This window comes from Salmo trutta, chromosome 19, assembly GCF_901001165.1.
Source record: "Salmo trutta chromosome 19, fSalTru1.1, whole genome shotgun sequence".
Lineage (NCBI taxonomy): Eukaryota > Metazoa > Chordata > Actinopteri > Salmoniformes > Salmonidae > Salmo > Salmo trutta.
In genome coordinates this window covers 37,822,875-37,835,778 of record NC_042975.1, presented here as the reverse complement: position 1 = coordinate 37,835,778, position 12,904 = coordinate 37,822,875, and the positions used below count along the sequence as shown (strand labels likewise).

At 39.4% G+C, this 12,904-nt stretch overlaps 1 protein-coding gene across 1 annotated transcript; it reads left to right on the top strand.

Moving 5' to 3' along the window:
* The first annotated feature begins 1,847 nt into the window (after positions 1–1,847).
* Positions 1,848–12,068, top strand: LOC115154539 (tumor necrosis factor receptor superfamily member 19). Its single transcript, XM_029700846.1, has 9 exons — positions 1,848–2,181; positions 2,755–2,851; positions 5,577–5,755; positions 5,949–6,037; positions 6,395–6,559; positions 6,759–6,860; positions 9,504–10,096; positions 10,463–10,511; positions 11,233–12,068. Exons 2-9 carry the CDS (start codon positions 2,768–2,770, stop codon positions 11,541–11,543), a joined length of 1,572 nt encoding a protein of 523 aa, XP_029556706.1. The 5' UTR covers positions 1,848–2,181; positions 2,755–2,767; the 3' UTR covers positions 11,544–12,068.
* The last annotated feature ends 836 nt before the right edge of the window (positions 12,069–12,904 follow it).

Genomic DNA, 12,904 nt, shown 5'->3' with positions numbered 1-12,904 from the left:
AAACTAATTGGCTACAAAATAACATTCCACACTATACAAAGTCTGCCACTCCATTTATTAGCTGGTCTGAATGCTTCTTCAGAATAAGAGAAGCACAGTGAATGAGCCAGTCTCCCGGCTGGGTTAAAGGGAGACATTGCAGACACTCTGAAACAGTGGCAAGAGCTGCTTTCCATAGTAGGATACAGTGGTAGAAAGTAACATCACTTACATAATCAAACTAGTTGCATACATTCACACACAAAATTTCAATCAGCATATGAGGAAAATGTATCATAATTTGTGTTTTGCATTCTTATTAAAAGACAAAATGTTATGGAAGGAAAATGATGTTGCAATGAGCACGAAAGTGTAATATCAACGTCACAACATTCACTGCAAATTGTTGAGATTATGAATGTGAGTGAATTCACTATCTTGCTGTCTACTTGAATAGAGAAGGCTGCTCCAACTGTAATGACGACGTCTAAGTCTGGGGTGGACTGTCTTGTGCATTGACCTCTGTTTCCTCGTCCAATGGAATTCTCTAGTTCTCACAAAACATAACAACACCTGTTCAACAGCTAAAACATACATATCGGCAACAAACAAAACTTTGCTTCCCATAACTTCCTTGAAAAGATACGTCTAAAAACGAAAGATTATGCAAGGCATATTCAACAATCAGACATGTCTATGTCATCCATGTCAAACAATGGAATTTGTTGGCTTTTCAGACAAACATTTTGTCATGTCTATTGAACCCAAACCCTATAGCAGCTGTGGTGTAACTGACCCGATATTTGAAGAAGGTTATCTACTTGACTTACATAATGTTGTGTTAGCCGACTGCTCTGCCTAGTTGCTGCTCTAAGGAGATGACGGGAGTCTTCAGGTCTAAAGTAAAGATTACTCATTACACCAACACAGTTCACCTCCATCACCACTCTGACCTGCTCTGCTCCTCTCCACATCGCCCTCCACAACTGATAAACATCAACTGGGCTACAGTATGTGATATGAGTCACTTCAACATTGTCTGGCACCTTTAAAATAAAGGATTTAGTCTACAGGTAAAATGAGAGGATTGAGCATTTTGATTTCCTCTTACAATAGGATATTGATGTATTCTCTGTACCCCAAAGGTTAGTTTGAGGGATTTATGAAAACTGTGTGAAAGCTGATGTAATATGAATCAACCCAAACTCTAATGTTTGATTACTCCCTGTCCTTTGTGATGATAAGTATGTAGACTGAACAGTGCTTTGCTTGGAAAAAGATAATATGTTACAAGCAGTAATCAGGTCAGCCTGGCACAGCATGGAAGAATGTAGTAGTAAACAATGGAGATGGCACATATTGAAAGTACACTACTGAGAGAAGTATCAAACATTGACAGAGGTTTAGGCTACTCTGGATAAAGGTAAAACACTTTGTCCCAAATTGGCCTACATGCTGGTGTGTTTTGTTGTAAATGTATGAGGAAAGGGTATTATGTCACAACAGTTTTGATCCTACTGAAAAGTACATCTTAACCTCTTTTAAAAATGGTAGGTTTAGTTTTAATTCTGTGACAACAAGATCAAAATAAAATAAAAATTTGCCATAATTCTCTAATAGAGATAAAAATGCAAATGTATTAATTGTTGTCACAAAAACAATTTAATAGAATTATTTTTGATTATTTAAATACACAGTAAAATAAAGTAGAATGCGTAAAATAAGTGATTACACAGAGCCAGCTCTTAAACTACTAGCCTACACAAATCATATCTATTACACATATTAGTATAGGCCTACTACATTGCAGTTTATTACATTGCTATTACACAGACATACATAACAGGCAGGCATAGACATGGAGGCTACACAGAAAGATAGGCTACTGTAGGCAGACAGACAATCAGTCTACTACCATGTGTTTATTCTCTGTAATTAGCCAATATCCAGGACCACTAAAACAATAGTACTGGGCCATATTCCATATCCGATAATTGCAAGCACAATTTCAGAAGTTACCTAATTAGTGCGCACTGATCCTGGTTTTGGCAACCAGACGCGCAGCCCGTGAGGCATGTCAGGGCATGTCCAGATCGGATGAAGTGGCACTGCAAAGACTATCGATAGCGTGCACAAGTATAGACCCGTGAAAACGATAGAAAAAGGTGCCCTTAAGTATCTTCGCCAAACTTATGGATTGAGGTAATATTTTTTTAAACTTTGAATCATTTGATGTGATACTCAGGGTGGGAAATTCTTATTGGCTCGTAATGCGGTGCGCACTGCTGGTCATGAATCATCTTTCCAGTTGCTAATGTCTGAGTTGTCCAACCTTGGTGTTTTTGCTTTGTGGTATTTCATAAAACATTTTAGTAATTCTTCGTCAATATTAGTAGCAGTGTTGTAAGTTAAAGTAGAGGACAAGTTATGCTAAAAGCTCAGCATGTATTTTTTCTCAATGTTATTATTTAGGTTTTTACCCCTCAACAACACAGGCTCCATCCATCATCTCTATCTGATTTAAGATTTAGAAATCCTTTGCCTGTAACAGTATATCCTCTTGTTGTGTTGTGTCTACATTTTTTGTGTTCTTTAGTGACATCAAGTGATAGGATATTGGTTCAACATGTGCACAAGCAATATATTTGATTCAATATTCAATGCAGTGGCTGAGAAACAGCATTATATTCATTTTGTTTCCATTTTAATCACTGTTCATTATAAAGATTTCAAAATGGGCTAACTACTGAGCTATTATACATATTTTTATTTTAGTTACATTGCTGTCATGGATTGTTCTGAAACCCAGTACTACTTGAATGGGGACTGCCACCCTTGTCTGCAATGTGGACCAGGACAAGAGCTGTCAGAGGTGGGTATTATAAAACTATACAGGAATATTGAAAGAGAAATTACTGGATTTTTACGAAGGTCAAAATATAGATAGGCCTGGGGCTGGCTACACAGACACTGATTCATCTCCTTTCCACTGCAGCGATGTCCAGTAGCCTATCAGCTCATCTGAGCAACAACAGAAATTACTGCAGAACTGGGATTTGTAATTAACATTACTATGAAACCACAAAGAGTTTGGTTTGTCTGTGGCAATCTCTCACTCTAAAAGAATCCCACTGGAAAGAGAACTTTGTTCCAAGTTTACAAGTCCACTTGGCAGGCCTGCTAACCCAGCTACAAGATAACGTTCTGAGAACCATATGTTTCTTAGAGCTTGGTGAGAGAGTGGTTCTCCTATGTATTTTTCTTTTGCATACAACCTTCCCACAACTTTCTGGAAATGGTGTAGGATAGTTGCTTGGCTTTGGAACATTCTCAGCACATTAAGAAATTTGACAACAAAACTAGATTTACTTGGTATTTCATTACTTTAACAGAACGTTTCCTAAAAGTTCAAACATGGTTACATTTAATTTAAATTTTGCTAATGTTCTAGAAACGTTCTCCAACAGGTTTGACATTGGGAATGTTCTCATAGTTCAGAGAAAGTTACGGAACAATGTTCTTCTGTGGGAATTGCAGTACTTTAGCGTAACATTTCTTACAGATTTCCTCACGGTTCCATTTAAAGTCATGTTCTCAAATTGTTCCAAGAACGTTAAGAAAACTTTCTATAAAAACCACAAGAAAAAGTTTAGCAATGTTTAAATCGTATTTTATTTGTCACATGCACCAAATACAACAGGTGTAGACTTTACCGTGAAATGCTTACTTATGAGCCCTTTCTCAACAATGCAGAGTTTAAAAGAAAGAAAAGATTAGCAAAAATAATTATACAAAAAACAGTAACACAATAAAACAACAATAATGAGGCTATATACAAGGAGTCATCTTTTCAGCCTCCTGAGGGGAAAGAGGCGTTGTCGTGCCCTCTTCACAACTATGTTGTTGTGTTTGGACCATGATAGATCCTTAGTGATGTAGACACCGAGGAACTTGAAGCTCTCAACCTGCTACACTTCAGCCCTGTTGATGTGAATGGGGGCGTGCACAGCCCTCCGTTTCCTGTAGTCCACGATCAGCTCCTTTGTCTTGGTGACATTGAGGGAGAAGTTTTTGTCTGACCTCCTTCCTATAGGCTGTCTGATCATCGTAGGTGATAAGGCCTACCACCGTTGTGTCGTCGGCAAACTTAATGATGGTGTTGGAGTTATGCGCGGTCACGCAGTTGTGGGTGAACAGAGAGTACAGGAGGGGACTAAGCACACACCACTGAGGGGCCCCTGTGTTGAGGGTCAGCGTGGCGGATGTATTGTTGCCTACCCTCCCACCTGGGGGTGGCCCGTCTGGAAAACCAGGATCTAGTTGCAGAGGGAGGTGTTTAGTCCCAGGGTCCTTAGTTTATTGATGAGCTTTGAGGGCGCTATGGTGTTGAACGCTGAGCTGTAGTCAATGAACAGCATTCTCACGTAGGTGTTCCTTTTGTCCAGGTGGGAAAGGGTAGTGTGGAGTGTAATAGAGGTTACGTCATTTGTGAATCTGTTGGGGTGGTATGCGAATTGGAGTGGGTCTAGTGTGTCTGGGATGATAGTGTTAATGTGAGCCATGACCAGTCTTTCAAAGTATTTCATGGCTACAGATGTGAGTGCAACAGGGCAATAGTAATTCAGACAGGTTACCTTGGTGTTCTTGGGCACAGGGACTATGGTGGTCTGCTTGAAACATATAGGTATTACAGACTGTTCAGAGAACATTCTAAGAATGTTATTTAAAAACATTTACATTCCGTTCTCAGCATCAACAAAACTCTCTATCCTCTATTTTAAGATTGTAAAGGTGTGTTGGCCGCGCCCACAAATTGGCCACACCTGATCTTAATGAGTGCTTGTTTCCTCAGAAATGGGGTCTGTTTGAATAGACTAAAATGAACAGCTTTGTAAGGGTAAAAAAACATGGCTTGCTATCTCCATCCTGGTGTTGCCTAAGACTAATTCCATGGATAGAGAAGAGAAGATTATAGGTTTGAATCTCACTGATGCCTTGTCATAATAAAAAAGAAATGTGTTTGCATGATTAATGCCTAAAGAAATTAATTTGCATGTGTCCTATCTGTGCTTACAGTTAAAGTGTACCCAAAATAAGATAGCAGTGTTATTAAAAGTTTATTGAAACATTCAGTGAAAGTTAAGGAATAAAAAAAAAAAACTCAAAATAACCTAGAATTTCTGTTCTCAGAGCGTTAATAAAACGTTCAAGAACCAGAGTAAAACACTCTCAAAACTTCAAAATAAACATTCCCAGAACAGGCTAAATGTTCACTTCTGGTCTCGGGGCGTTTAAAAACATTTAATTTTACCTCAACCAATGTGAAACTGAAATCATACGTTCCCACAACTTCCAAGGAACCAAATTTGCTAGCTGGGAAGATCTTACCAATGGAGGTTTACCCATGACCTAAAATAACCCCATGTGGTCATTGAAAGGGGAAACTGTCATGTACTTTGTAATCTAGACCTCTAATCATCATATTAATTTATATTTCTGTTTTGCAACTGTCTCCTTAACAAATTTACTTCAGTGAAATCCTTAGCTGTAAACAGGTCTAATGTGTACTGTATATTTTGATTATTATTTCCCGCCAGGACTGTGGTTATGGAAGTGGATGGTCGGCTTCTTGCATCCCCTGTAGTGTCAAGACTTATAAAGAGGGCCGGGGTTACCACAACTGCAAATTCTGCCAGTCGTGTAAACGCATAAACAGGCACCAGAAGTCACTGTGCACCTCTAAGAGCAATGCTATCTGTGGGGAGTGCTTGCCAGGGTTTGTACCTGTACATGATCTAATTGCATTCTTACGTATAGTATCTACAGATCTTTACTTAAGACGTAGCTGTGCTTTTAAGTCATAAAAGCTTTCCATCCAGAACATGTGGACTTTGAGTTTTATAAGCTTGTTTACTTGAAATACAACTATTTCCAACTTTTCTTTCTGCTTTAATTTGATCTAATTGCAGATTCTACAGTAAGACACGGATGGATGGCTTGCAGGAATTGGAATGCATGCCGTGTGGTCCCTCCTCCACTACTGAGCAGCAGTGCAGCCGTAAGTCTCAGAAAAGCTTGGCCCAAGACTCTGAGAAAGAAAAACCACTTCAGAACCGCTCATTATTGTATGAGTCAGTTGTGTGGCCTACTGTTATATTTCAAAATTTCCTCCATGTACTGGAAACATAATTACCCATGTTTTTATTTTGAGATTTGTTGCCGTAGAGAATGCATTGTTTGGGTTACGAGATATTCAATAATTAGAACACTGTTGTAATATTCTATTAATAGAATAGTGTTACTGTCATTATTTGCCAATGGATCAAAGTCAGAAATGTAAAACATAAAATAAATGCTGTGTGTAAGCATGCGCTCAACCTTGCGCAGCACCGACCTCAATCCTTCTATTTTGCAGGAAGCAGAAGAGTTGATGTGGGAAAAGTCTGGAGCCCAGAAGGCCCAGCCCAGAATGCTGCTGTCATCACTACCATTTCTTTCGCCTTGGTTACCATGACAATCTTCCTCTCAGCTGCCTTGTTTATATACTTCAGACATACCTTACTAAAGAAAATATTTAAAGGTATCTCATGATCTGCATACATATCTCCTTTAATGAAGTGTTTGTTGCATGAGATTTTCACACAACTACTGATCAAGCTGCAATAATGTGGGTTCTGTCAATGTGTTTGTTAGAATCGCTTTTATAGTAACATGCAGGGTACAGGTAATCCTCAAACTGTGCCTCGTCTAGCTCATGAATGATATTCTCTCTCTGAAAGGATGCCTGGCTCCTCAAAGCACAAGTCAGAGTGACATGGAGTGTGCAGCATCCCCAGTGAACGTGGTCACGCTGAATCTGGAGCAGCAAAGCCAGGACTCGGGTAACTATAAGAGTAGAACAGCACCCACCATGATGTATTGAACAGCACATTATTTACACTGAGTATACCAAACATTAGGAATACCTTCAGTTGTGTCAAGTTGGCTGAATGTCCTTTGGGTAGTGGACCATTCTTGATACACACGGGAAACTGTTGAACAGGAAAAACCCAGCAGCGTTGCAGTTCTTGACTCAAACCGGTGCTCCTGGCACCTACTGCCATACCCCGTTCAATGGCACTTCAATATTTTGTCTTGCCCATTCACCCTACGAATGGCACACATAAACAATCCATGTCTCAATTGTCTCAAGGCTTAAAAATCCTTCTTCAACTTGTCTCCTCCCCTTCAGCTACATTGATTAAAGTAGATTTAACAAGTGACACGTAAGTACGCTCTGGATAAGAGCGTCTGCTAAATGACTTAAATGTAAATGTAAATGTAATGACACCAATAATGGATCATAGCTTTCACCTGGTCAGTCTACTGTACGTCATGGAAAGAGCAGATGTTCTTAATGTTTTGTGTATATAGTGTATATATTGCTACAACAGACAAAACACATGATGAATAAGGGCTTTAACCCTTTCCACTCACAGCCCTTGTCATCCCGTATATGTGTTGAATATGGCAGATTTTGTCATTGATAAGCGCCTAAATTGGAATGCAGTGGCTGTACAGTAACATGCTATACATGACGTCAGACCTCAGGTTCTCCACTTCACAGCGCTGTGTGGGTTCTTCTGTTAAAATAATTTCAATTTGGCTCTATGGGTCCCTTGTAGCTCAGTTGGTAGAGCATGGCGCTTGTAATGCCAAGGTAGTGGGTTTGATTCCGGGCAGTGGTGGAAAAAGTACCCAATTAGTAAAGTAAAGCACAAATACCTAAAAAAAACAACCTACTTAAGTAGTACTTCAACCTGTTGAGGACAGACGTTCCGCCAGCGGAACCCCGTTCCGCCTGCGGAACACCTAGCCAACAGCCAATGCCATCGCACATCGCGAAATACAAAACCAACTAAAATACCACAATTCAATTTTCTCAAACAATCAACTATTTTACACCATTTTAAAGATAAGACTCTCGTTAATCTAACCACATTGTCCGATATCAAAAAGGCTTTACAGCGAAAGCAAAACATTAGATTATGTTAGGAGAGTACATAGACACAAATAATCACAGAGCCATTTTCCAAGCAAGCATATATGTCACATAAACCCAAACCACAGCTAAATGCAGCACTAACCTTTGATGATCTTCATCAGAATGACACTCCTAGGACATTATGTTATACAATACATGCATGTTTTGTTCAATCAAGTTCATATTTATATAAAAAAACAGCTTTTTACATTAGCATGTGATGTTCAGAACTAGCATAGCCACCGAAAACTTCCGGTGAATTTACTAAATTACTCATGATAAACGTTGACAAAATACATAACAATTATTTTAAGAATTATAGATACAGAACTCCTTCATGCAAACGCTATGTCAGATTTTAAAATAGCTTTTCGGCGAAAGCACATTTTGCAATATTCTGAGTACATAGCTCGGCCATCACAGGCTAGCTAATTTGACACCCACCAAGTTTGGGACTCACTAAACTCAGAATTACTATTAGAAAAATTGGATTACCTTTGCTGTTCTTCGTCAGAATGCACTCCCAGGACTTCTACTTCAACAACAAATGTTGTTTTGGTTCCAAATAATCCATAGTTATATCCAAATACCTCCGTTTTGTTCATGCGTTCAGGTCACTATCCGAAGGGTAACGCGCGAGCGCATTTCGTGACAAAAGAATTCAAAATATTCCATTACCGTACTTAGAAGCATGTCAAACGCTGTTTAAAATCAATTTTTATGCTATTTTTCTCGTAAAAAAGCGATAATATTCCTACCGGGCAACGTTGTATTCATTCAAAGGCTGAAAGAAAAAAAATTGAGAAGTCTCGTCAACGCGCATCTCAGTCTCACTGTCCCCAGGCTGACCACTTACAAACTCTGCTGCTGTACTTTGCCCAGAGACAGCAGACACCCCATTCCACTTTCTGGCGGCTTTAGAGAGCCAATGGAAGCCTTAGAAAGTGTCACGTTACAACACAGATGCTGTAATGTCGATAGAGATGCAACAGAAGGACAACAAATTGTCAGACAGGGCTCTTCCTGTATGGAATCTTCTCAGGTGTTGGCCTGCCATATGAGTTCTGTTATACTCACAGACACCATTCAAACAGTTTTAGAAACTTTAGAGTGTTTTCTATCCAAATCTACTAATTATATGCATATTCTAGTTTCTGGGCAGGAGTAGTAACCAGATTAAATCGGGTACGTTTTTTATCCGGCCGTGAAAATACTGCCCCCTATCCCAAAGAAGTGAAAGTATTTTTTACTTAAGTACTTTACACCACTGATTCTGTGGACCACCCATATGTAAAATGTATGCACGCATGACTGTCAGTCACTTTGGCTAAAACCGTCTGTTAAATGGCATATTATTTCATCCATATAGGCTAATTTCCACTAGCGCAGCGGGTTAAACATTCCCTAATTGACTCATATTATAGTAAATTTGCGAATGCACGGTTCATTTGGGGTTTGTTGGGGTACTAATGTAACCATCTGATGACGTGTCTTCTTACAGGTGCGTGTGATAACTCTACCACCACTGCAGACACGTTGGCCAGACTGCAGTCCAATGTGGACATGACTGTCCCTCTGGGGTTCATTCTACTAAACCCTGACCTTAAAACTCAGGACCAAATCAACCTGCTGGAGACCCAGCCACTGGTGCGTAACTCCACCTGCAGTAACTGCTCCTCTGGGTTTGTCTCTCAGATATCCTCTGAGCCATCCTCAATCAGCAGTGATGTCTCACTCACAATGGAGACCCCTGTGGGTCCAGTAGACAGTGGGGAGTCTGAGGCAGGGTCCTTTTTCCTGCCCCTGCAGAGCAGTGAAGGCTACAATGCTTCTGAGCTGCAGGATAGCCCTCCCCATCGGCATGTACCAGTGGAGTGCACTGAGCTAGACTTCCACAGCACTGCAGCCCTCCACAGTGCCACAGACCCAGACTGTAGCTCTGTGAGCCTGGGGATTACTGCGATATCCGAGATTAAGGATGGCCCCTCCGGAGACGGGTCAGGAGGAAGACAACTGAGGAGTCCATCTGCCTGCCGAGAGGAGCAAACTGACAGCTGTTGGAGCAGCCATCAACCCTGCTACAGCAGTAATGCGGTAATTACCCTTAGGAAAGACAGGGCTGTGTCACCAAGGACCTTATACTCAGCAGTAGAGAGTTGGAGTAACCAGTCACTAGACTTAGCTGTCTTTTATGCTCATACAGCAAATGTTAAAAGTAAATGTCACCTTTAATTTTACTCTTTAAGGTGTGGCACACGCACACTAATCTCATAAAATATGACTTGTGATATCCTCTTAGTATAGGCAAGATAATGGATGCCTTTTAAAGATATTTTTCACACTTGTCATTTCACACATAATTAGCTAGATGTGCCAAATTAAGTTTACAGCTTCACTCATTTACTAGAGGATGTTTCCCTGAACAAAGCAACAATGTACTCATAATATTTCTATTTGTAGATGGAAGAAACACTGAGCCTGCTGAAGAAGTGTATCCGAATCATGCAAGGTGGGATATTCTTCAGTTGACTATCTGAAGCCTATTTTAATGCTGGAGCACATCCAACAGAAACAAAATGAAACATTGGGGATTGTCAAAAGACCAGAATACACATATTTGTATTAGGTGAAGTTCTGTTGTTGTTGTTGTGGCTAGGGATTCAGTAGAGATACATATTCACAGAACCACAATTTTGTTCTGGATGATTCCGGATTTTAATGTAGCCATTTCTAACAGGACTGGTTTTTAAAAGTTGTTTTTCATTAAGTCTTGCTAGTTTTAAAACTTTTCTTTGTCTTGGCCAAGAGGTATAGTCCAATATACATTGTCTTACTGTTTCACAAGCCACATGGAAAAATAGACAATCACTGTACCAAGAGACTTAGCTGCATACTTGGCACCAATGGCAAAGTTTTCAAGAAGAGAACATTTTTCCCTTTACAGCAGGGATGGGCAACTGACCCCTTTTGAAGGCTCTCAGATACATTTGTATGAATTATTTTGGAACTCAGTCGGAGTCTCAACTACTGTTGCAAGTTAGAATAGTAGAATACATTTGCACACTGTCACTGTCCACGAGACATTCTCAAATGTTGAATGTAGAAACAGAATAGTTCACCTCTGGTGGGAGGTTAAACAGTTGTAGGTGGGCAGTGGGATCTGTACTGTGTCATAGCTCTGCTTTTTTAATGCCATAATTTCCCCATTGGCCTGTGTATCTTCTGTCCAGGTGTCCATCTAGGCAGGCTGCCACAGGCCTTGGTGGATTCTCTGGCTTTGAAGCTGGACCCAACATTCCCAGGAGTACAGAACTACCAGCAGGTGGCGCTGAAGATGGGCGTACCTCATGAGTTGCTCAAAGGCCTGTGCGGGTTTGATCACGTCTTTCGGTACCTTTCCTCCTGCACTCTGCTAACAGTACCAGACCTGCTCCACACGTTCTACCTGCTGCAGCGGCTCGACACTCTGCTCCTGCTGTGTGAATATGCCACGCAGAGCCAGACTCAGCGCCAGGTCACAGGATGCACATTTTACTGTTAATGCTAACACTTCTGCCAACACAGCCCAGAGGACTGACATAATCAGTATGCGTACTACTGAACTAGAACCCACCTGGAACAACGAAATTGCTCAAACTCTCGGGTGGGGATGTGTAAATATTTGTTTTTAATTCTGAATGGATTATATTTTATTTTTTACCTGGTTTCATATGTAGTGTATGTGAATATTAATGTGATATAAGCCACTGTACGTTTCAATTATTTTGTCATGCAGCAAATGCTATGCTGAAGAATTATGCATTCATATTTGAAAAGTTGTCAGAAGATACATTTTAAATGCATAAGTACTGTACTAACAGTGTTAATTTGTCTACTGAATTAATCAAGTTATATTAGTGTTACTTTTTATACATGTCTTGGACTTTTATAAACAAAATAAAAATGACATTCAGATTCATGGTTATTTTGTTATGATGTAGTTTGTCAGGAGCAGATGATTTCAGTAAGTAATCGCATTTACTGTACATAATAAAGAATATGGTCATAGACACATTTCAACAAAAAACAGGGCCAGTTACTGTATTTCTGCAAGGCAAAATTGAAAAGCAGGACTAATGCCACACTACTGACATTTCTACTAAACTTAATTCTAGCAAGGTATCTACATTGTTTAACAATATCAAATATTTTTGTTATGAAATGAAACATTGTTTTTTCCCAGCAATGTTCATTTACTTTCAAAACAAGTATAACATACAAGTTACAAGAAATAGATCGGAAGACATCACAATCCACAGTCAAAAATAAGAAAAAGTACAATAATTGTACATCTGAAGGAGACAGGATATTGATTTATTTTAAATTGAAATGATGTTTATGACATAGTTACTATGCATTTCCTGTCTGGTCAAATAAAGCTATATTATGCTCATAAACAAGCTTATGCAGCCCTCTGATGTTCTCTATTTGAATTACATTAAATATCATGTTTTCAGACACGTCAATGAGACAACCAATTTGTATTTGCAACCAAAATAATTATTTGTTTACCATGCTAATATCAATGGCTTATATACAGTATCTTGTGTTCTTTGTTACAGTACAAATTGTAAACTACTACAAAGCTGACTTCCAAGTAAAATCATCTAATTTCAGATTGAGAAACATGCTATATGATACAAAATAAGGCTGTCTTAATTTGTGACATGACATTTCTAGTTGGTGCTCCAATGAAAAATATTCAAACTATTCTGTCTCTTTAACTCATAATATTGTAGCAAATTTTGGGCTAACCCAAGACAACACCTTAACCATTACACCAAGAGGTTCGAACCTCTTGATGAGGTTACGTTAAGGTCACTACTCTTCTTTTGGGAGAATGTGCCCCAAGCTTTTCTATAC